This window comes from Ovis canadensis, chromosome 2, assembly GCF_042477335.2.
Source record: "Ovis canadensis isolate MfBH-ARS-UI-01 breed Bighorn chromosome 2, ARS-UI_OviCan_v2, whole genome shotgun sequence".
NCBI classification, from domain to species: domain Eukaryota; kingdom Metazoa; phylum Chordata; class Mammalia; order Artiodactyla; family Bovidae; genus Ovis; species Ovis canadensis.
Genome location: NC_091246.1, coordinates 226,000,256 through 226,023,785, shown reverse-complemented (window position 1 = coordinate 226,023,785; position 23,530 = coordinate 226,000,256). Strand labels below are relative to the sequence as shown.

At 51.7% G+C, this 23,530-nt stretch overlaps 2 protein-coding genes across 9 annotated transcripts; one reads left to right on the top strand and one right to left on the bottom strand.

Moving 5' to 3' along the window:
- Nucleotides 1-106: 106 nt before the first annotated feature.
- BCS1L (BCS1 homolog, ubiquinol-cytochrome c reductase complex chaperone) lies at nucleotides 107-4,879 on the bottom strand. 6 transcript variants are annotated; one of them, XM_069578361.1, is made up of 9 exons: nucleotides 4,725-4,879; nucleotides 3,784-3,967; nucleotides 2,219-2,582; nucleotides 2,000-2,139; nucleotides 1,591-1,785; nucleotides 1,307-1,370; nucleotides 907-1,076; nucleotides 561-678; nucleotides 107-416 (listed from the first exon to the last, which is right to left on the bottom strand). In XM_069578361.1, the coding sequence occupies exons 3-9, from the start codon at nucleotides 2,536-2,538 to the stop codon at nucleotides 164-166; spliced, it is 1,260 nt and encodes a 419-aa protein (XP_069434462.1). In that variant the 5' UTR covers nucleotides 2,539-2,582; nucleotides 3,784-3,967; nucleotides 4,725-4,879; the 3' UTR covers nucleotides 107-163. The 6 variants fall into 6 exon arrangements, with proteins under 6 accessions (XP_069434462.1, XP_069434461.1, XP_069434467.1 ...); XM_069578360.1 differs by lacking the exon at nucleotides 4,725-4,879 and having other exon boundaries at nucleotides 3,784-4,034; XM_069578366.1 differs by lacking the exon at nucleotides 4,725-4,879 and having other exon boundaries at nucleotides 3,894-3,961.
- On the top strand, nucleotides 4,136-23,461 carry ZNF142 (zinc finger protein 142). Of its 3 annotated transcripts, XM_069578357.1 has the most exons (10): nucleotides 4,136-4,570; nucleotides 7,485-7,798; nucleotides 9,934-10,533; nucleotides 11,817-11,951; nucleotides 13,077-13,901; nucleotides 16,223-16,400; nucleotides 17,348-20,273; nucleotides 21,031-21,136; nucleotides 22,525-23,023; nucleotides 23,087-23,461. In XM_069578357.1, the coding sequence occupies exons 2-9, from the start codon at nucleotides 7,516-7,518 to the stop codon at nucleotides 22,992-22,994; spliced, it is 5,523 nt and encodes a 1,840-aa protein (XP_069434458.1). In that variant the 5' UTR covers nucleotides 4,136-4,570; nucleotides 7,485-7,515; the 3' UTR covers nucleotides 22,995-23,023; nucleotides 23,087-23,461. The 3 variants fall into 3 exon arrangements, with proteins under 3 accessions (XP_069434458.1, XP_069434457.1, XP_069434456.1); XM_069578356.1 differs by having other exon boundaries at nucleotides 4,310-4,390; nucleotides 22,525-23,461; XM_069578355.1 differs by having other exon boundaries at nucleotides 4,483-4,570; nucleotides 22,525-23,461.
- The last annotated feature ends 69 nt before the right edge of the window (nucleotides 23,462-23,530 follow it).

Sequence of the window (23,530 nt, the reverse complement as noted above, 5' to 3'; positions counted from 1 at the left end):
GCATTTGTATTCGTGGATACCTGAGGGTCCCTGGAGGCATCTATATTTACAGCCGCAGGATTTTACTCAAGTGCCAACATGGGGAGGTAGGAGGAAAGTCAGACACTAGCTTGGCAGCTGTTTATTGATCTCCTGGAGAAGAAAGCTGGGCACAGCCCAGTTGTCACCTCCTCAGAGATTCTGCATTCTGAATGGCCCCTGCAGGGTCATTTTTATACAGCATGAAGTAGCCCTGCACCTGGGCAGGACTGATCTGTGTTGTAGCTTGAAGGACACGGTCTGCAAAGGTCTCAGCCAGGGAAGTTGCTTGCCCCGGGTAGAACCTCTGGAACATCTGGGTCAGCTGCCAGCGTGAGCAGTGGCCCACGTACTCCTTCATGTCTACTCGCCCGGGGCGTATCAGGGCAGGGTCGAGCCTAAGAAGAGAAGGCAGCGAAAGCAGTCGTGAGCAGCAGTGCCACTGGCACCCCCCCAAAATGGTTCCTCCGAACCTCCTGATTCTCCAGAGGCGCTGAGGGGGATGGAGTCTTGCCTCCAGGTCTGAGTACCTCACTCCTTACCTGTCGACATGGTTGGTAGTCATGAATACTATGCGTGCTTCGGTGGAAGCCACACCGTCCAGGGCATTGAGCAGGCCACTGAAGGTGAGCCGACCTAGACCTTGGTACTTTATGGGGTCTGGAGGAAGACAGAGAGGAAGCATGAGTGATCACAGCCCTCCTTCAAATTAGCACCCCTCTCTGCTCCCTGCTTACCGTGCCCCACTACTTATTCATGTCTCTAGTGGACTCTGATTGCTAACCCAGCTGCCCTCCACCTGCTCTCTGGATTTCTCTTTTCTTCCACTGTTCCTCATTTAGAAATACCCACTTTCCATCCCCATGCCTTGAACCCCCCCTCACTTACTCTCGGCGGCCAGGTCTCGACTGAGAAAGGCAGCATCCACATCCTCCAAGAGCACCAGGCTCTGCTGTGGGGCCACGCTCAGCAGGTGGTTGAGCCGGTCATCTGAGAGGCTGGAGTCCGTGAGACTCAGCAGGCAGATGCTGTGCTGCAGTTCTCCAGCCAGGGCTGTGCTATGGAGGAGGGGTGATAGGTAACTGGCAAGCCGGGAACTGGTCCTTGGGTCCAACTGCCTGTCCCTCCCAGGACTGGCTTTGAACCTGAGGCCTAACCCTTCCACCACCTCACACTAGTGTTCCACGTGTCGCATGCTTTCCTGTTCCCCACATTTATTTCCCTTTCCAACCCCACCAGCCCAATTTCTCTCCAGTTTGCGAGTTAAGAGAAGTTTGACTCTACTCACATAAAACTGCTCTTTCCACAACCAGGGGGTCCATAGAGTAGGTAGCCACGTCTGTAGGGAATGCCTAGGAATACAGCCAGGATGATCATCAAGACAAATGAATCATGTACTCTGCCCTAGATGTCCACATTCATCCCCAACCCTGCTCCCTGGAGGCCTGATGGCCTTGGCACTGGATGCAGTCATTCCTTTTAGGCAACCTTTCTTTCCCCTTCTTCTATGGGAATGAGGATAGAGCTTTGTATTTGCCCCATCTGGCCACCAAGACCTCAGCTGCTTCTCACCTCTGTCAATGTACCACTTGGGGTTATCAATGAATTCCCGGATGTCTCTGACAATTCGGTCAGTCAGACCCTGTTCGAGAACCACAGAATTCAGTGGCCGGCGGCGGCGTGGATAGCCAAAGGGGCGCCATTCAGAGCCCACAGCAGTGTACATCACTGTCTTCCCTTCCTCCTGCTGCAGAGCTAGTTCTCGAGCTGGGAGGGGGAAGATGAGACAAAACCCATAATTACCCTTTGCCATGCTACTAGGCAGAGCTGTGCCCAAACAGTCCCCAGGCCCTGCTCCCATGGGCCCAGAGCCTCCTATTCCGGCTCTCCAAGCTTCTCCTCCTTTGATGTCAAATACTCCATCCCTGTAACTGCCGCCTCCCCCTCAACCCCCAGAAAGGCTGTCTGTGCCATCCCACACCTTCCTCCAGGATGTTGAAGAAAACTTTTCGGTCAGTGCCCAGAGCCGTGAAGGTGACAGATTCCCAAGGAGTCCCCGTCTGCAGGTCTATCATCTGCATCTCTCGGCTCCGTTCCACCCGGATCCATTTCCCCTGATACCTGAGGTGAACAAACAGGTCAAGTCCACCTCCTCTCATTCTTTTCCACTCTCAGAGCCCTTTCTGGCTTCCAGCCTTACCAGATAAAGTGGTTTCCAGGGCTGGGGACAAATTCAAACTTAGTGGAGATGCGGCCACTCTCGTGCTGAAGGTACGACGTCTCAACGCTGAGGTGCTGAGTTCGGGTACTGTGGCGGGTGAGCCAGCTAAGCAACCAGGCATAGCTCCGGTCTCGAGCAGGGACTTCCAGTGTGATCATGTAATGGCGCCGGAATGCCACCAAGCCCAGTTGGGCGCCCTTCCGAGCCAGGGCCAGGGCAGTGCCCACACCCACCAGCCCAAATCCAGCCCCAAAGTAGGGATTGTCCTTCAGGGCCAGAACAAAGTCTGAGAGGGGCATCTTGAAAACACTGAACCTCACAGGCCCCGAGGCATTTTCAAGACCTGGAGAATGGGGAGCAGTAGAGATGGGATAAAGCACAAGATGAGTTTAAAAAAAGGACTCAAATTCCTCTCCCGCCCCACAGAAGCTGGGAGAGGAAAGACAGGTCAGTATTACAATGTGCTTCAGTATCCTTCTTGGGGTGGGGCTGGTGTTGGACCCAAGGGATGAGACTCTGAGCCACTTGTCCCATTTTGCCTTTCACTATCCTGTTTCATACCAGTGTCCTGCCAGACAACTATTCTGGAGATTCCTTAAATTTGACTGAATGATATAACTTTCAGGATAATAGATGGACAGCATTTTTGCGGTTCCTGGGACCAGTTGAGATAGGGGCCCACTGGCCAGAATGAGCAGGGGATGAAGTTACTCTCTTCTGTCAACCTGTCAATATCCTCATGCCTTGCTATCACGTATCATGTCTTTCAGGTATCCTCTCATCTATTTCACATGTTCATGTCCTGTTAGCCCTTTTATTACCTCCCATCTAAACTGTCTCTTCGAAATTAATTTTAATTCTTGAAGTGGTATCTTAGTGGATCTCCACTTTGGTCATGCTTCACCAAACTGCTATACAGGGGTCGAGATTTTTCCTCATAAGGCTCTGCTTCAATGCCATTAGTTTCCCTACTCCAACACCTCCAATGATTGGCTCTCAACAAGTCCCTGAATTAGGTGAAAACGCCTCTGCCTCTACAACACGGGGCCAACGTACCTCTAATGGCTTAGTTCCCAATATTCTCTGTTGAACAAATAAACAAGCCTCCTTCCTCCTTGACTCAGAATGCCCATTTTATTTCCCCCAATCTCTATAGAGTTCAAATCCCGCCCATCTGCTACCTTCTCCACGGAGATTCCCCCGAATTCCACTCCCCGCCCCGCAATAAAATGTGATTGGGCCTGATTCTAGGCTGTAAGATCCCGGAGGGGTAGGCGGTCAAATCATTTCTAGCACACTTCACCCGACCCCCCGCCGGTTAGCTTTATGCCGGCACGCAGGTGAACTGACAGCAGTGACCTCTGCTGAAGCTCAGAACAGGATCCAGAATTCCAAAATTCCTATGCGTGGAAGGCCACAGACAAAGCCCTTTCCGCTCCTGGTACTTGTCGGACGCCCAGAAGCCTCCTCCCGAACCCCCTCCACACCCCAGCTCGCGCCTCCAGCAGCGTGGTTTGCAGCAATCGGTCACTCCTCCCCCTTACCGCCATGACTCTCTGGCCCTTCCTCTCGATGGTCTCACCCCTCGGCTCTTCGGGCACTCTCCACTTGGCTTCGCCCCCGAGTTCTTTCATCTACTTCCCGTCACACCTACCGAGACGACCACACCACTCTGCTCCACAACTCTCGATGGTACTCTCTGGGCTTCAGGGCCAGGGGAGGTGGGGGCTGGGTGGGGAAAAGATAGGAAGAACCATAGAGAAAGTACTCCACCAGCCTCACAAAGAAAGAGAGAGCGGCCTCCATATGCCGCGGTCCTGGAGGCTTCTGGGCCGGAGGCGGTCGCACAAAGAGAGTCCCGGGAGGCCACTCCAGCCGCTGGACGACCATAGAGATGAGGCTCCTGCCCGCCTAGGGCTGGAGGTAAGCCGGAGGCTGCGGGGCGGGAACTAATAGGGAGTGCGGGCGGAGCAGGCCGGAGGCAAAAGTTTCTGAAACCGCAGAATGAGAGGTAGGCCTGGGCGATGGGAACGCTCGGGAGAAGTGCAGAAGGGAGCGCGGCGACGAACGAGGCCCCGGCGCATCAGCTCACCACTGCCGGCGTCATTGCTGTGGACCCCACCCGGTTACACGCTGCCTCTCCTTAGGACAGTAAGCATGACGATGCTCCCTCCTTAGCCTCGCAGGTTACAAGACGGTTTTCCCGTTTGCCGGCAATTGTGATTCCCGCTCCCGCCCAACGATGTGGAGGCTGTCTTCGCCTCCACTTTACAAACAGGAAAGCTGACATCCCGGGAAGCGAGGGAACTACAATCTGCCGAAGGCCACGCAGTGAGTAGAGCCCACAGGCGAGTGGAAATCGGATGCCTTGGTCCCCAGACTCGATCTCACCCTTTCCCCAGGCCTTCTCTCTGCCTTAATGTGTCCTTTCTCTTCCTCGGTACCGCTGCCCCGAAGATAACCTCATTTCTTCTCTTGTGCCCACCTGTGTCCCACCTCACTCGGCCTTCCAGCGGCTGACGGTTCTCAGTCTAGACGGCACCCCTTGGCTCACCGTTAGGGCAATTATTACTGGAGCTGGAAGATTCCTTAGAGCAGCGATAAGTGGAGTCAGTGGTTTCCAGAGAACCCTCTGAGGGCGGAAGTGCGCTGCTCTACCACCTTCTAAATTTCCCTAATCTGAGGCTTTGAGTTGCAGAATTCTCATGTACAAAATGATTTTCTAGCCCTAGGCATCCCTTACCTGACCTTCATGGCTCAGTTTCATGGAGTGATTATACTATCATCCTTAATTCCTAATTACTCAGCGCAAACTAATTTTAGCAGTGTATAACAGGATATGCAATTTAGTTGACATTCACTTCTGAGTTGAGTTCCCGTGTTCAGTATTAGGTCATAGTCAATGAATGAGAAATTTCTCCAGGTGTGTTACTTTATACATAAGGCGCCTCTGGTTTGTTATCTTAGTAGAAGCCTAGCCTTGCATCTCTGTGTCTGCGGTTCTTAACTGTGTGTGAGTGTGTGCTTAGTCGTGTCCAACTCTTTGTGACCACATGGACTGTGGCCCGTCAGGCTCCTCTGTCCTTGAAATTTCCCAGGCAAGCATACTGGAATGGGTTGCCATTTCCTACGCCAGGGGATCTTCCCGATGCAGGGATCAAACCTGTGTCTCTTGTGTCTCCTGCATTGGCAGGCAGATTCTTTACCACTGCATCACAGTTCTTCATTAGAATCCCTTGTCTGACTTGCATAGGCTGTTGTGGTTTATGTTCAGTGACGTGATAACTTCAGTAAAATCCACTCAGAAAGCTCCAAGTCCAGGGAGGGAGACTGACAAGTAAACAATAGTGCAGTATGACATGTTTCTGGTAGAGCTATGTACGAGGTGCCATGAGGACCCTAGAGAGAGAAACTTAGATGAACCGTGTCAGGATGCCATCATAATAAAGTGACATTTATTTATTTGGCTGCTCTAGGTCTGAGTTATCTTTGATCTTACTTGTGGCTTGCAAACTCCTAGTTGTGGTACGTGGGATCTAGTTCCCTGATCAGGGACCCCTGCAATTGGGATCGCCAGTCTTAGCTACTGGACTACCAGGGAAGTCCCTGTACAGATTCTCAAAGGATAGTTAGGAGTTGGTTAGCCAGACAAGAGAGATGACAGAGGGGAGAAGGCCCAGCAAGCTGAGAAATGTATAGTATATAGAAGCAGAAGAGAAAGTGGTGAGTCTGGGAAAGGGCAAATCAATGAAAAGTTGAATCACTGGCTCAGAGAGAGGTGGGAGATGAATCTAGAGAGGGCAGCAGGGCCAGATCATGCAGGAAGGGCTTTGAGCTAAGGAATAGTGAGATCCTAAGATGTTAAGAGGGGAAGGGACCTCTGAGATCCCTTGAAAGTGAAAGTGAAAGTTGCTCAGTTGTGTCCGACTCTTTGCAACCCCATGGACTATACAGTCCATGGAATTCTCCAGGCCAGAATACTGGAGTGGGTAGCCTTTCCCTTCTCCAGGGGATCATCCCTACCCAGGGATCGAACCCAGGTCTCCCACATTGCAGGCAGATTATTTACCAGCTGAGTCACAAGAATACTGAATAGCCTATACCTTCTCCGGCGAATCTTCCCAACCTAAGAATTGAACCGGGGTGTCCTGCATGGTAGGTGGAGTCTTTACCAGCTGAGGTATCAGGGAAGCCCTGATAGCTTGGCCCCATCCAATTTTGTTGCAGATAAGAGAACCGAGACCCAAATTGCTTACTGATATGACAAACCTCACTTAGCTCCAAGAAACAATGTTTAGTATATGGGTCACAATTTCTTGTCTCGTTCCTATATTGACCCCTATTATCATTTTAATGCCTTTGTTCTAAACATTGTCTTCTTTTTTTCTCCTTTAGCCATGGACTTTATTGTTTGAATATTTGCAACTATTATTCTATACACAAGTTTTAATTTCTTACAAAACTCTATATTCCATATTGCTAGGTCACTTCACTTTCCATTTTATGCCACATTTCTGTCAAGAGATATTTCCTGAAAATGGAGCCTATTATACAGAGTGAAGTAAGCCAGAAAGAAAAACACCAGTGCAGTATACTAACGCATATATATGGAATTTAGAAAGATGGTAACGATAACCCTGTATGCAAGACAGCAAAAGAGACACAGATGTGGGACTCTGTGGGAGAGGGTGAGGGCAGGATGATTTGAGAGAATGGCATTGAAACATGTAAATTATCACATGTGAAACGAATCACCATTCCAGGTTCGATGCATGATACAGCGTGCGTGGGGCTGGTGCACTGGGATGACCCAGAGGGATGGGATGGGGAGGGAGGTGGGAGCGGGGTTCAGGATGGGGAACACATGTACACCCATGGCGGATTCATGTCAATGTATGGCAAAACCAATACAATATTGTAAAGTTAAAAAATCACAATCTGTCTGATTGTGTGTTGTTGTTCAGTTGCTAAGTTGTGTCCAGTTCTTTGCAATACCCTAGACTGTAGTCCCCCCAAGCTCCTCTGTCCATGAGATATCCCAGGCAAGAATACTGGAGTGGGTTGCCATTTCCTTCTCCGGGTAAATATTGTCTTAAAAATGTCTATGTTAACTAGATATGGCATGCTGCCATGCAAGGAGATGCCTAATTGGGGCAGGCATTAGGCTGTGCACCCACCCCAACTGGGAAGAAAGTGAGAGATCTAATTATATGTTGTTTGATTTTTCTTCTGGTTGGTTTATCAGCATATAAAAGGCCACAGCACAGAAACTGGTGATGATGACAGACACCGTGTTGGACTCACAGCCAGCCAACAGCACTGGGGAGATGGATGGACTGTGCCCTGAGCTACTGCTGATCCCCCCACCTCTCTCTAACCATGGAATCCTAGAGCCTGTCCATAGCCCCTGTCCTTCTGCAAACCCTCCACCTTTGCCTCCTGACCCAGGCTGCCTGTTGGTAGAAGCCACAGCCACTGAAGAGGACACAGGGAACATGGAGATCATTGTGGAAGCAGTAGCTGGAAATCTGTCCCCAGGTGCTCCTGGAGAGACTCCAGGTATAAACACAGTTGCTCGCAGGACAGTAGGATAAGCAAGCCTGAGTTATTTGTCTGTGCTATTTTTGATCCTTGCCTATAAACAAGATGAAGACACAAGATAGCATCCTATTTTTATACTTAGAGATGTTGTAATTTGATTTGCAGTTGGTGAATGTTTATTGGAGGCTGGCAAGGTGGTGCACAACTTGTACCAGGCTCTTGGCAGTCTATCCCTGAGAGGGCTTCATGTCTGCTAGGCGGTAATCCAGGAGGGAAGACCTTTCTGACACCTCTGCCCAATTCTTACTGCTATAGTCCTCAGGGATTCTTTTCTCCACGTTGACCCTCCCACCCAGGGACTGTAGCCAGGGGTTAAGCAAAAGGCCTAGCCTCTCTCCACCACCCAGGGCTTGGCAGGGCTTCCTAGAGGTAATCTGCTATTTCCCTGCTCTGATTTCTTGTGGATAACATATTTAACTCACCCAAGGCATGCGTTATGACTGGGAATTGAACAATTTATGTTAGAAGAAAGATTCTCCCTGTTATTCTTCCTACATCTACAACTTCTTATTTTTGGGTAGCTTCCCTATTTTTTAACTGTCATCTTCCAGCTACAATTGTACCAATTTTGCTTGTCAATGTGCAAAGAATACTGGGAAGGATTAGCTGGTTTAATCGTATAACATTTCTAAACTTTAATGTGGTGAAAGAAATAGTAAATAAATTGAGAAGGAACCTAGAAAGACACTTGTAATATATAAGAAGAGTTAATATCTTTAAAATTCAAAGAGCTGAACAATAAGAAAAAGAAACAGTTTTGTTTTTTTCTTTTCTTAAAAAAAAGGGAGGGGGGAAGAAACCTACATGCAATTCACTAAAAAAAAAAGTCACTAACCATAATCTCTCTAAAAGACAAATTCCAGTTAAAAGTACCTATGAGATGCCACTTCTATTTTGCAACACTTGGGCAAAAATCAAGCTTTTTTTTTTTTTTTTTTTTAAACTAGTGTTGGTGAGGCTATGGGAAGCAGACCCTATCTTATAGTTTATGGAGAGTATAAATTAGTGTGATCTTTTGAAGGTCAGTTTATCCACATAACAAAATTTAAATGAGTGTACTCTGACCCAGTAATTCCACTTCTAGGGATACAGAATGGTCTATAGAATGTGTCACATATGTGCACAAAGATACAGGAATAAGGATGTGTAGGGCAGCTTTCTTTACAGTGTTTGGAAACAACCCAGATATCCATCAGTAAGGGTGATTTCATTTTTCTCTATCCATGCTCTGAAGTATTATGAACTGGACAAAAAAAATATGAGATAGATCTAAATGTACTACTTTTAGATAAAAATATCTTTGATATATAGCAAAGAAAAAAAAATTATGAAAATGTGACCCCTATGAGGCCTGAAAAGATATAGACCAAATTGTGTGTGTGAGGCCGGGAGGTGGATATTCTTATATAGATGTGCTATTGCACTGGATTTTTATTTAAACAAAGAAAAATATAAAGAGAAAAAAGACCACCAGAATGCAGGACAAACCTGGACTCCACCATTAACAAGCATGGTGGCCTTAACCTTGCAGAATCCCAGGTCCCTCTTCTCATAGGGCAGTTGGAGGACCAAGTAAGAATATTTTCCTAAGCCTTTCTTTGTCAAGGTCCTGCCATTACTTAAGAAATGGCAGCAATTACTGTAAATGAGATTTGGCTCATTTCAGAAAGGATGTCCTCCACTTTACGAGTCACTGTGCATTTGAAAGTCTTTTCACAGCGTATAAAAGTAAATATATGTATTGTCATGTATGTCACAGACGTTACCCCCAGATTGTCATTTTCTTCTTGTGAGAGTTTCTAATTTTTCATTTGGGCAAAATATATTACCTTTTCTTAATGCTTTTTGGATATGGTTAATGCTTGTTACATCCACTTCACAAATATTTATGAAATGCCTACTTTGTGCTGAGTATCATGTAAGATAGACTGTCCTTGACCTTAGGGGCTTACAGTCAGGCGTAGAATCAGACTTAAGCCATCTCCATTCCGCAGACATGAAAAGATCCACTTTTATTTTCTGCTGGTAACTAACTCCTCTGAGTCTCATTCTGTCTGATTCTGTGCCTTTCTCTGTCGGTCCTCTGCCTACAGGTGTCCTGGTAAAGGTGGTGGAGGTGTACTTCTGTGAGCGCTGTCAGCAGAGCTTCGCAGAGCCCACTCTGCTGGCCTTGCACCAGTGCACTGAGACACTTATTCAGCCCGTGCAGGGCCTCCCTACCCCGCCCTGCTCTGTAGAGCTGCCCCCCAGCAACCTCACTCTCCCCGGCCCTCTGCAGGGCCAGAGCCCACCAGATAGCCCCCTGCCATGCCCTGTGTGTAGACAAGAGTTTGCCCAACCCCAGACCCTGAAGAGCCACTTCAAGATGCACTGGGGCACCCCTGACACCTTCTCCTGCCCAGAATCTGGCTGTGTGTTCTCCACTCAAGATCGCAAGGAGCTCCACCAGCACCTGAGGCAGACCCACAGAGCGCTTCCAGTGCCTTGTTCCTTCCGGGGCTGCCCCCTGCTCTTTCGGAGCCAGCAGGGCATGGAGCTGCATCGGCAGACCCATTACCCTTTCCACTGCAACCGCTGCAGCTTCGTGGGCTCCAACGTCAAACTCTTCCGGCAGCATCAGCGGAGTCATGGGGCTGGGACGCAGCAAGAACCGTCTGCTGTAATGGGTCTTCCTTCCCAGGAGTTGCTGCCAGGTATGAAGTCAAGGGCCCAGCAGTCCCCTGCCTGGAACACAGCTGCAGTTGGTCTGTAGAAGAGGCTGATGTTACAGATGCCATGAATGTATGCATGAATTTAAGAAAATCCAGAGTAGTGGCTCAGGAGGTCAGGATTACTGACCGACGTGGGAAGGCATCTAGACATTCTGGACCAGGCAGACAGTGACTGAAGATTGGCTTAGGCTGCACTGAAGTGATTTAACCAACATCTCTTCTGATCCATCTCAGAACTTTCTGAGGGCAGAAGCTAAATTGCCTTGCCCGTCAGTGGCTATAGCCACTGGTGGAATGCCTGTGGACTCCTGTTAGAGCAAGTGGAATTGGGCAGGAGAAGCTGGGGTTATTTCAAAAAGAAACCTTCAGTGGAGGTGGTGCTTCAGTGATTCTTATTCCTCTTGGTCTCAGAAAGAGAGCGTGAGGTGAGTAGAGGAGCAGGAGGAAATAGAGAAATCAGACCAGCGGGGCCAGGGTTCTGATGAGAGAATTTGGCTTGCTAACACTGATTTGTGCTCTGGTGCAAACAGAAGATTCTTCTTTCCTGGAATGAAAAAGTCATACATCTTTGCCTTAACCGTGGCAGCTGCCTCTATTGAGGGATAGAAGGAATGGGTTTGGAGCGCAGGGTGTGTCCCTGAATTGCTGAGTTGGATTTTGCAGTAGACAGTTTAGACATCAGGAATATTCGCCTACAATGAGCCACTAGCTGTTAGCCCTGGGGACCTGAGTCAAGGAAGTACAGTCTAGTCTGTCCTCCTCTACCTCTGTGCCCCTCTCCCCATTCCAGTGACCTCAAAGCTCTTACCTTCAAGGGGTCTGAGTTTGGTGTTATCTGAGGTTTGATTTACTTTGTGAAAGTGAAATTCCCTTAGTCATGTCCAACTCTTTGTGATCCCATGAACTATAGCCTGGCAGGCTACTCTGTCTATGGGATTCTCCAGGCCAGTATACTGGAGTGGGTGGCTGTTCCCATGTCCAGCGGATCTCCCCACCCCAGGGATTGAAACCAGGTCTCCCGCATTGCAGATGGATCTTTACTGTCTGAGACACTATTGGAGCCCTTGACTTACTTTAGATTGGAGCATGACTAACAGCTTAGCTCCTGGTCTTTCTGTCCCTGTGGGAATAAACGTGTGTGCTTAGAACCCGGGATTTTCTTAGGCTACACGGTGAGAGGTGATTCTTCCCGGCTAGTAAGAGGGAAATTCGAGCACTCCATGCTGCGCTGGCTTCTCTAGTCATCCAGTTCTTTGCACTTGCAGCTCCCAAAGTGCCTCCAGGAATGGGAGAGACTTCAGAGGAGACAGGAGCACCCTCACCTGGGCAGGAGTCAGTGGAAGAGGAGGAAGAGGAGTGTGCTAGCCGGAAGAGCTCCCAGAAAGCCCTGGAGCTGGAAGGTAATGACATGATGGGCTTGAACCTCTCGGTGGGGAGGAACAGACTGGTGGGGTCTGGCATTGAGGCCTGGGGTTTGGTTTTCTGAGTTTTGGTTCGCATCCTTCGTTTCTAACATTCTTGTTCGACACAGCTAGTGGGGAAGTGATAGATGGGCACAGTCCCTAGTGACACAGCGCATCTGCGCTAAAGTCGCTTCAGTCTGACTCTGTGCGACCCCCTAGCCTGCCAGGCTTCTCTGTCCATGGGATTTTTCCAGACATGAATACTGGAGTGGGTTGCTGTGCCCTCCTCCAGGGGATCTTCCCGACCCAGGGATTGAACCTGTGCTTCTTACATTGACAGGCAGGTTCTTTATCACTGGTACCACCTGGGAAGCCCCTGGTGATGGAGGTGAAAGGTAAATAGCATTTGCTTTTGGAGTTGGTTTTCCTCAGGCAGAAGGCTCTTCTGTGAGGAGAGAGGGTGATATTCATAGAACAAAGATGCCAGAGGTTATTGACTGGCAGCCTGTCTTGTCTGACATTGAGCCCCCTAAGACTGCATTTCTGAACCCTTGCATTCTCAGTTTCCCATCTGAGTAGAACAGCATTTGAAGCCCATCCCACAGGGAGCATATTTACCAACAGATGACCAGGAAGGATCTGATTATATTTATTACCAGCTCTCTGACCGGAGTATTCAGAAGTAAGAGTACTTTACCTTGTCTTCCCTCTGCTCACTCCCTGTGAGGTCCTTCTCCTTCCAACCAGCCCTCCTGATTCTTCCACCTGCCCCCATGGAGGGTAGGAGGAACAAGAATGTTCCATCAAGATTGTTCTTTTGAGCTTTTCTGGATAGAGGCTTAGGAATAGAGGGTGGCTGGGTGAAGCACTTCTTACAGGCCACAGCATGGTCTGAGAAGTCCTTGTGATTTTGTTTCTCTAAATACTTGAATATGTCTTGTCTCTTCTTTGAGCCTGCAGAGTTTGAGATGCTACTGTTTGGTTTCCGGGAGAGAAAGGAACGAGGCCATGCAGGCATGCATGTTTTGTCTGGGCAGACTGTGGTTCTCCCATTATACGGTCAGTCCCTGGCCTATCGAAGAATCTCATTGCCAACCCTCCCCTCCGTTTTCCCTCTCCCAGGCACTGTGGCTTCTGGCCCCGAGTCCCTCTTCAAGACCCACATGTGTCCAGAATGCAAGCGCTGCTTCAAGAAGCGAACTCACCTGGTGGAGCACCTACACCTCCACTTCCCAGACCCCAGTCTCCAGTGCCCCAACTGCCAGAAGTTCTTCACCAGTAAGAGCAAGCTCAAGACCCACCTGCTGCGGGAACTGGGCCAGAAGGCCCATCGCTGCCCGCTGTGCCACTACAGCGCCGTAGAGAGGAACGCCCTCAACCGCCACATGGCCAGCATGCACGAGGACATCTCCAACTTCTACTCGGACACCTACGCCTGTCCCGTCTGCCGGGAGGAGTTCCGCCTCAGCCAGGCCCTGAAGGAGCACCTCAAGAGCCACACTGCGGCCGCCACGGCCGAGCCACTGCCCCTCCGCTGCTTCCAGGAGGGCTGCGGCCACACGGCACCCGACCGCAAGGCCTTTGTGAAGCACCTGAAGGAGACGCACGGGGTGCGGGCCGTGGAGTGCCGCCACCACTCGTGCCCCATGCTCTTCGCCACGGTGGAAGCCATGGAGGCCCACCACAAGAGCCACTATGCCTTCCACTGCCCCCACTGTGACTTCGCCTGCTCCAACAAGCACCTGTTCCGCAAACACAAGAAGCAGGGCCACCCCGGCAGTGAAGAGCTGCGCTGCACCTTCTGTCCCTTTGCCACCTTCAACCCGGTGGCCTACCAGGACCATGTGGGCAAGATGCACGCTCACGAGAAGATCCACCAGTGCCCTGAGTGCAGCTTTGCCACTGCCCACAAGAGGGTGCTCATCCGCCACATGCTGCTGCACACCGGTGAGATGGCTTCCGCCCTTCCCTCGCTCCATGTTGTGGGGGCGATGATGGTGATGATGGCAGCAAATGGGAGCTTTCCGTGTGTGCCGGGCATGTGGTGGGGCTTTGCATATGTTGCATAGGACTCATGAGGTAAAGCTAGCATCTGAAGTTCACAAATGAGCCTTAAGCTGAATGTCCGTCAGCTCAGAAAGTGGTCAAGCTAGGGTTTGAATCCAGGCTTTCTGACCCAGGGGCTTCCCTGGTGGCTCAGATGGTAAAGCATCTACCTGCAATGCAGGAGACCTGGGTTCAGTCCCTGGGTCAGGAAGATCCCCTGGGGAAGGAAATGGCAACCCACTCCAGTACTCTTGCATGGAAAATTCTATGGCTGGAGGAGCCTGGTAGGCTACAATCCATGGGGTCGCAAAGAGTCGGACACAACTGAGCAACTTCACTTTCACTTTCCTCAGACCCTGTGCTCTTGTGCCTCACCTTTAATGCCCTGGTGGGTTCTGCCCACCCCTAGTCAGGCATGTTTACCCAGCCTGTTAAAGCAAAGAAGCCCAAACCAGGACAGATGGCTGCCTTTGTAACCCAAGTTCTGATGGGCTGTGAGAGATGGGGCTGAGGGGGCTGAGCCACCCTCACATGTTACAGGCTTGGCAGCCGTGACACTGAAAGATGATCACGTCTCATGACCAGAAAGTTGCAGGCTTTTCAGCTCAGACTTTTTAACTGGTTATCAGCATTACTGATACTTTGAGTAAAAACCAATTCAGGCTCCCTAGCTATATAGCATCTGCCCATTTGTGATCTCTATGTAAGTATCAGTGAATTGACCAGACATCTAAAAAATCTCATCAAAGATTCTTTAGTTTGGGAGGCCAGTTTTTAGGCAGCTTGTGGCAAAGCCATTGTTGTTCCCATTAAACAGTTCATTTCTATACAGGCTTTAGTCACAAAATCTCATTTCGGGGGGCCTTTCTTAAAACGTCACATCAATATAGGCGTATTTTCTTTTATTGTACTTCACTTTACTATTCTTAGAAGATACTGTGTTTTTTATAAATGGAAGGTTTGTGGCAACCCTGCATTGCCAGGTGATGGTTAGCATTTTTTAGCAGTATTTTTTAATCAAGGCATGCACATTGTTTTGTTAGAATGCTGTTACACACTTGATAGACTTCAGTGCAGCACGTGAACATAACGTTTTTATGTGTACTGGGAAACCATGAAATTTGTGTGATTCGCCTTGTTGCAGTATATGCTTTACTGCAATGGTCTGGAACTGAGCCCACAATGTCTCTGAAGTATGTTTGTGTAGCGCTTTCCAGTTTACAGAGTTCTTTCATATTTATTATTCATAACAATCTTGTGAGGAAGGCAGGTGAAGATGAGAGACCCTGAACATTTAAATGGCCCGTTTCAGGATCCCACAGCTGGTATTAGAACCAGAGCCAGCTGGTTGCTTTTCTTTCACCATCAGGGGAGGAGCTGAGTGGGTAGCAGGGGCCTCAGGGAAAGGTCTTGAAAGGAATATGGCCCCAGCCTCACCAGTCAGCGCCAGGTCTTGACCAACTTACAAGGACTGCTCGTCCTTGAGTCCTCTGGGCATCTTATTTAAACTTTATGTCTACTATGTGAGGTCAGTATTTTTGTGTCGCCCCCTCCCCCTACCTTCCCCCCCCCCCACCTTTTTGGAAACCAGGAAACTGATAATGATAAATGACCTGCCCAAGGCCACACAGTAGTAATGTGGAATTTCAACCACTGCCTAATCGCTCTATGGTTTCTCTGTGCCTCAGCTTCTTCCTCTGTAAAATGGGGTAATCAGAACACCTGCCTCGCAGGGCAGTTGTGAGGATTCAGTAAGGGGAGGCATTTTTATAAAGTGCTCAGAAAGGCGCCTGGCACATAGTGAGCACTGTGTAAATGTCAGCTATTAATATCTTTATGACTGTGTTGGACTCCAGAGTTGTTAACCACTATGTCATATTACCTAATTCTTTCCTCCTCCTCTTCCACAAAACTAAGTGAATTGGGCTAAGTGGAGCAGTTGGCCATCAGTGCCAGTAAGCTGTATAACAAATCTAGAACTGACTTTGAGAAAAGCTGGGTCTTTGTTTTTTTTGTTTTTTGTTTTTTGTTTTTAAGCTGGGCCTTTGTTTCTGCCCATCTTCCCTGGTTTCGGGGTGGAGGCGAGGTCATCTGAGAGGGCCATGGGGCAGTGTTGACTCTGCCATCAGCACCTCAGCTTCCGCTCCTGCCGGGCATCAGGGCGTCCCTCAGTCGCTCCATGTCTGACCTGTGTCCTCTCCCCGCTCACCCCACCCCCACAGGTGAGAAGCCCCACAAGTGTGAACTGTGCGACTTCACTTGCCGAGACGTGAGCTACCTGTCCAAGCACATGCTGACCCACTCCAACACCAAGGATTACATGTGTACCGAGTGCGGCTACGTCACCAAGTGGAAGCACTACCTCAGCGTGCACATGCGCAAACACGCAGGCGACCTCAGGCATGAGCGCATGTGTGCCTCCCTCCCCCGCCCAGTGACCTGGGGTTAAGCTGGCTAAAGTCGGCTCCCAGCCCCATCTCTCTTCCGGCCCCGAGAGACCCCTCCTCATACCCCTCTGCTCCTGTCATTTCTGTAACACTGCCTTCAGCTGACCTCTGCCTGTGGCCCAGGCTGCACAGTGAGACCTCTCTGGGCTCAGGGAAGGGAGCGCAGACCCAGAGGAGAGGCCCGGAGGCCCGGAGACTGAGGTGTCATTTGAGCTCTGAGCCCAGTCCTGGTGACATAGATGGGCTATGCTTGTGACCCCAATCCTGGCACTTCCGCATCCCGACAAGTTCCCCTCTGGGTTCAGCTGGCTAGGAAGTCTCTCCTTAGCTTTCACGCCTCTGTGGAGAGCGGGAAGTCGGTGCAGAAACCTGCCCGAGGGGCTGTAGCCATGTCAGCACCCTGGAAGTCTACAGAAGTTTGCTGATTCATGATATCTTCCCTTTAGGAAGAAACATAGATTAAGAGTTAGAACACAAGCCCTGAAGCTAGACTGTCTCTGCCCTTCACTTCCTTTGTAACTTGAAGCAAGTTATTAACTTCTATGCCTTAGTCTCCTCACTGATAAAATGGAGATACCTAGTTCATAGGGTAGCAGAAAAGACGATTCTATTAGATGACGAGGGACTTCCCTGGCAGTGAAGTGGTCTTTGCCTTCCAATGCACCAGGTACGGGTTTGATCCCTAGTTGGGGAACCAAGATCCCACATGTCTCGTGGCCAAAAAAAACAAAACAAAACAGAAGCAATATTGTAACAAATTTAATAAAGACTTAAGAAAATGTTTTAAATAAATCAGATGACACATGTACAAGTGAATGTGGAACCTGGCCCATGATATGAATTTTGAGTGACTGGTAGTGGCATGAGTAACTCAATAACTGATCTTTCCCTCTTTGCCAGATACCAGTGCAACCAGTGCTCCTACCGCTGCCACCGGGCCGATCAGCTGAGCAGCCACAAGCTGCGGCACCAGGGTAAGTCCCTGATGTGTGAGGTGTGTGCCTTCGCCTGCAAGCGGAAGTATGAGCTGCAGAAGCACATGGCTTCCCAGCACCACCCCGGGACGCCAGTGCCGCTCTACCCCTGCCGCTACTGCAGCTACCAGAGCCGCCACAAGCAGGCGCTGCTGAGCCACGAGAACTGCAAGCACACCCGCCTCCGCGAGTTCCGCTGTGCCCTCTGTGACTACCGCACCTTCAGCAACACCACACTCTTCTTCCACAAGCGCAAGGCCCATGGCTACGTGCCCGGCGACCAGGTCTGGCAGCTCCGCTGTGCCAGCCAGGAGCCAGAAGGGGCCAGGCAGTGCCCAACACCCTCACCAGACTCAGAGCCTGCAAGTCAACTGTCTGCCCAGCCTGAGGGGCCGGACCACGACCGAGGGGCTGTAATGGACCCCACCCTGATCCAGGCCCTGCCAGAGACCAGTGAGGAGGGCAGTGCTGAGAAACAGGACCGCAGCGAGGTTCCCCAGGGGGATGACCTGGTTGGCAGCCCCAGTCCAGCGGAGATAGATGAGGGCGGCTGCACACTACACCTCGAGGCCCTGGGGGTCGAGCTGGGACCTGTGGCTGACCCACCCCTTGAGGAAGTCACCGAGACAGCTCCTGTGGAGTTCAGGCCCCTGGATCCCCCGGGGCCCCTGAGCCTGGAAGGGCCAGAGGGAACTTTGACAGAGCTGTCTACCTTTGAGGGTGCTGGAACTTCTGACTTGGGTGCTGAAGAGCCCATTCTGGAAAAGCCAATCTCTCAGCCCCCAACCAATCCTCCTTCCTCAGAGGAGCCCCCAGATGACTGGGTGGGAACCTTCAAGGCAACTACACCCACTGAGACAGCACCCCTGCCCCAGCTCCCTGAATCCGAGTCATTACTCAAGGCCCTAAGGAGGCAGGACAAAGAGCAGGCAGAGGCATTGGTGCTGGAAGGGCGAGTCCAGATGGTCGTGATTCAGGCAGAGGGGAGAGCTTTCCGCTGCCCACACTGCCCATTCATCACCCGCCGGGAAAAGGCCCTGAGTCTGCACTCCAGGGCTGGGTGCCAGGGCCGCCGAGAGCCCCTGCTCTGCCCCGAGTGTGGCGCTAGCTTTAAGCAGCAGCGTGGCCTCAGCACGCACCTGCTGAAGAAGTGCCCCGTTCTGCTCAGAAAGAACAAAGGCTTGCCCAGACCAGATTCACCCATTACTCTGCAGCCTCTGCCCCTAAGCACCCCGGCCTCAGAGGATGCAGAAGGCGGGAAGACCCCAGCTGCACCATTAGAAGAGATCATGCTCCCAAGAGATGCTCCTTCTGAGCCTTCTAGGGAGCCAGAGAAGATAGGGGAGCCTCTTGCTGTGCTCTCTGGCTCTACAGTCCCTCCTGTGGGAGACTCCTCACCCTCAGAGGCCCCTGAGAAGTTCCACTTCGAGCAGGGCAAGTTTCACTGCAACTCATGCGCGTTCCTCTGCTCTCGCCTCTCCTCCATCACCTCTCACGTGACTGAGGGCTGCCGGGGTGGACGTGGCGGGGGAGGAAAGCGCGGGGCCGTCCAGACCCAGCCTGCCCTGTCCCCCCTGAGCGGCGGGGATTCTGCACCCCTGAGCAGTGGGAATACAGAGCGCAGCCTGGGGGATGGGGAGCCGGCTCTGCTGCCAAAGCAGAAGGTGGCCCGCTTCTCCTGCCCCACGTGTCCCTTTAGCTGTCAGCAGGAGCGGGCTCTGCGGACTCACCAGACCCGGGGCTGCCCCCTGGAGCCCTCTGGAGAGCTGCACTGCGGCCTCTGCCCCTTCACTGCTCCTGCTGCTGCTGCCCTGAGGCTCCACCAGAAGCGCCGGCACCCCGCCGCCACCCCGGCCCGAGGCCCCCGGCCCCCTCTGCAGTGCGGGGACTGTGGCTTCACCTGTAAGCAGAGCCGGTGCCTGCAGCAGCACAGACGGCTGAAGCACGAGGGGGTGAAGCCACATCAGTGCCCCTTCTGTGACTTCTCCACCACCCGAAGGTACCGGCTCGAGGCCCACCAGTCCCGACACACAGGGGTTGGCCGCATCCGCTGCAACTCCTGTCCTCAGACGTTCGGTACCAACTCCAAACTGCGCCTGCACCAGCTGAGGGTGCACGACAAAACGCCTACCCACTTCTGTCCTCTCTGTGACTACAGCGGCTACCTCCGCCATGACATCACCCGCCACGTCAACAGCTGCCACCAGGGCACCCCGGCCTTTGCCTGCCCTCAGTGCGAAGCCCAGTTCAGCTCTGAGACAGCGCTCAAGCAGCACGCACTGCGCCGGCATCCAGAGCCCACGCTGCCCACCCCCGGCTCTCTGGCAGAGGCCGCCGAGGGCCCCCTGCACTGCACCCGCTGCGGGCTGCTGTGCGCCAGCCCCGCCAGCCTACGGGGGCACACCCGGAAGCAGCACCCCCGGCTCGAGTGTGGGGCCTGCCAGGAGGCCTTCCCTAGCCGGCCGGCACTGGACGAGCACCGGAGGCAGCAGCATTTCAGCCACCGCTGCCAGCTCTGTGACTTTGCTGCCCGGGAGCGGGTGGGCCTGGTGAAGCACTACTTGGAGCAGCACGAGGAGACTTCCAAGGCAGCTGCAGCCTCGGCCGGGGAGGGGGACTCTGGCCAGCCCCCTCTGCGCTGCCCCTTCTGTGACTTTGCCTGCCGCCACCAGCTGGTGCTTGATCACCATGTGAAAGGGCACGGGGGCACCCGGCTCTACAAGTGCACGGACTGTGCTTACAGCACCAAGAACCGGCAGAAGATCACCTGGCACAGCCGTATCCACACCGGGGAAAAGCCCTACCGCTGTCACCTCTGTCCCTATGCCTGTGCGGACCCCTCTCGCCTCAAGGTAAGGCCAGGGGCCATGGAAGCGGGAGGAAGGCAGGCTGCAGAGTTAAAACCACCTAGGTTCTCTAATCCTGACTCTTCCAAGTATCAGCTCTGTGACTTGGGTCAAGTCCCTTAACTTCTCCAAGCCTCAGGTTCCTCATCTGTGAGAAAAGGGGATAGTATTGCATAGGGTGGTTACAAAGGTAGAATTCCAGGACTTCCTGGTGGTCCAGTGGTTAAGACTCTGTGCTCCCAGTGCAGGGGGCTTAGGTTCAATCCCTGGTCAGGGAACTAAGATTCCCCATGCCACGTAGCCAAAAAAAAAAGATAGAATTCCATAATATATGCTTGGCATGTGATAAAGGCATGTAATAGGTTATAGATAATCTAGATAATAATAGCTAACATTTTTTGATCACTTACACTGTATGTTGGGCATTAATTTTAATCCTTACGAAAATACGAAATAGTTACTTTCACTGTTCCCATTTTACAGATTAATAAACTGAGAATTAGGAGTTAGGTTGCCCAAAAACACAGCTAAATGAGTGACAGAGCTGAGATCAGGTATACCTGAGGTTGGCCAAATGGATCAGGGTGGTGTCCAAGCGACTGGCCTTGGGGACCCGATTGGCAGCGGAGGGAATGGGTCGGCTTGGTGCAGGGAACAGGATTATCTGCCAGCAGTTTCTCTGCCTGTTCACCCTATTTCCACATCCAGTGAGTACCCATTAGGCGCATGTTCTCTGGGTGCTCTCTGCTCTTCTCTCCTCCAGTACCATATGCGGATTCACAAGGAGGAACGGAAGTATCTGTGCCCTGACTGTGGCTACAAGTGCAAGTGGGTCAACCAGCTCAAGTACCACATGACCAAGCACACAGGTGAGTCTGCGTGGTTTTCACAGGCCCGAGGGGCTCCACTGTGCCCTGGCACACCCAGCCTCCCCGAGGTGGTGTGTGTCATTATGCAGATTTGGGGTGCATATCAGTTTTCACATCAGGGATCAACTGAAAAGCCAGAATAACTTCCCAACCCACTGAAAGCCTATCAGAATCAGGAGAGGTGAACCTGGGGGTCTGGGCATGTGTGCTTTGCAAAACCTCCCCAGGGGATTGTGGCACACGGTCACCCCCTTCCTGTTGAGAAGCCCCAACTCGAGCATGAGGAACCAGATCTACCTGGTTCCTGTGGAAACAGGATGGAACTATCGTGAGTGAGGAGGAGAAAGTAGAGGGCTCTCCTGTTTTAACTTGTCCTTTTTTTCCCTCCTGAGTAGAGTCCGTGGACCACAGGTTCTCAGAGATGGGTTAATGATGGTGTGTCTTGATTGCTGCATATGGCCCACCCTGTAAGGGAATTAACCAGGTGCATTTCAAGACCCTCTGCCTCTATAGATACCACTACTTTTTACCTCTACCTCTTCCCTCTTAAGTATTTTCTTTTACTTCCTGAGTTGAACAAGGAATTGTATTTAAATAGATTCCCAGTTCCATGCGTACTCCAGGACCAAAGTGAAAGTCGCTCAGCTGTGTCCGACTCTCCACGACCCCATGGACTGTAGCCTGCCAGGCTACTGTGTCCATAGGATTCTCCAGGCAAGAATACTGGAGTGGGTTGCCATTTCCTCCTCCAGGGGATTTTATTGACTCAGGGATCGAACCCAGGTCTTCCGCACTGCAGGCAGAGTCTCTACCATCTGAGCCACCAGGGAAGCCCAGAGTTGATTTCACTTGTCTTGCTTTTCCCTCAACATCCTCCTCTGACCCCGGACCCCACCCAACCTTGAGTTGTCACGTCTCCTTGGGCTCCTCTGGGACGCACAGTTTCTCAGACTTTCTGTACTTTGATGACCTTGACAATTCTGAGGATTGCTCAAGGATTCTGTGGAAGGTCCCTCAGCTAGGATTTCTCTGGTGGTTTTCTCGTGGTGGCCTTGATGGGAGGGTTTGGGAGGAAGACCCAGGACCAAAAGGGGGTTGGAATTCCGCTTGTAGAAAACTTAGTATATTTGAGTCTTTACTGCTGTCAGATGGCTACTTAGGGGTCCAGTTAGTTACCAGCATCCATTGAGCACCCACTGTCTACAAGGGATTATCTGGAAGAAGGGGAGCACATCAGACAGGATCGGAACATGCCAGAGACATGGTCCTTTGTCAGCTGGCTGGCTGTGTTCCTTATGTGCCAGGATCACAGTGGCACTTCTGGTCCACTGATCCTGTTCCACCTCTTTCAGTGGTGACCCATTCCCTGTCCTTCCCCCGTCCCACAGGACTGAAGCCATACCAGTGTCCCGAGTGTGAGTACTGCACCAACCGGGCCGACGCGCTGCGCGTGCACCAGGAGACGCGGCACCGGGAAGCTCGGGCCTTCATGTGTGAGCAGTGTGGCAAGGCCTTCAAGACGCGCTTCCTGCTGCGCACCCACCTGCGCAAGCACAGCGAGGCCAAGCCCTATGTGTGCAATGTGTGCCACCGGGCTTTCCGCTGGGCCGCCGGCCTGCGCCATCACGCCCTCACCCACACCGACCGCCACCCCTTCTTCTGCCGCCTCTGCAGCTACAAGGCCAAGCAGAAATTCCAGGTGGTCAAGCACGTGCGCAGGCACCACCCTGACCAGGCTGACCCCAACCAAGGCGTGGGCAAAGACCCCACCACTCCCACAGTGCATCTGCACGACGTGCAACTCGAAGACCCTGGCCCGCCTGCTCCTGCTGCTCTGCCCACTGGACCCGAGGGCTGAGCACCCCCCACCTCCCAGACACGAGGAGGGTGTGGACCCATGTGCAGACTGGACCCGAGGGCTGAGCCCCCACACCTCCCAGACACGAGGAGGGTGTGGACCCATGTGCAGACTGGACCCAGAGCTAGCCTTAGGAGCTCAGGGCTGTGGGAGGGGCTGGCTTCAGGGCATAAATGAGGCTGGAACCCTCCTGGGAATCTGGCCCATAGTACTTGGAAGTTGATATAAAAGAGAGACCTGGACCACAAATTGATTTCTGTTGAGGCACACTGTGTTTTTGACCTGTGTGTTCCTAATTTCTTCACCATCGCCCCACCAAAGTCCCTGGCTATAAGATCGTGGATTACCCATTTCATCTCTTTCCTTCTTAACTGTGTCAAGTTCCTATTTCCTCAGCATCCTCAAAACAGTTGTATCTAACCGCATGTGCCGTTGTGCCCCCTGCTTCATAAAGCATGGTTAAATGATTCGTAGCTTATATAGACTCTTCCATGTCCCCGACTTTAATACTGCCAGGCTGTCTCTCAGTCTGCCCT

Bases quoted from the DNA above. Each gene is read 5' to 3' on its own strand.
- ZNF142 (XM_069578357.1), top strand. From the start codon at position 7,516: ATGATGACAGACACCGTGTTGGACTCACAGCCAGCCAACAGCACTGGG. The intron at 10,534-11,816 runs GTATGAAGTCAA...TTGCACTTGCAG, and splicing joins TTCCCAGGAGTTGCTGCCAG to CTCCCAAAGTGCCTCCAGGA. The intron at 11,952-13,076 runs GTAATGACATGA...TCCCTCTCCCAG, and splicing joins GAAAGCCCTGGAGCTGGAAG to GCACTGTGGCTTCTGGCCCC.
- BCS1L (XM_069578361.1), bottom strand. From the start codon at position 2,538: ATGCCCCTCTCAGACTTTGTTCTGGCCCTGAAGGACAATCCCTACTTT. The intron at 2,140-2,218 runs GTAAGGCTGGAA...TGTTCACCTCAG, and splicing joins CCTGGAAACCACTTTATCTG to GTATCAGGGGAAATGGATCC. The intron at 1,371-1,590 runs GTGAGAAGCAGC...CTGTATTCCTAG, and splicing joins CAAGTGGTACATTGACAGAG to GCATTCCCTACAGACGTGGC.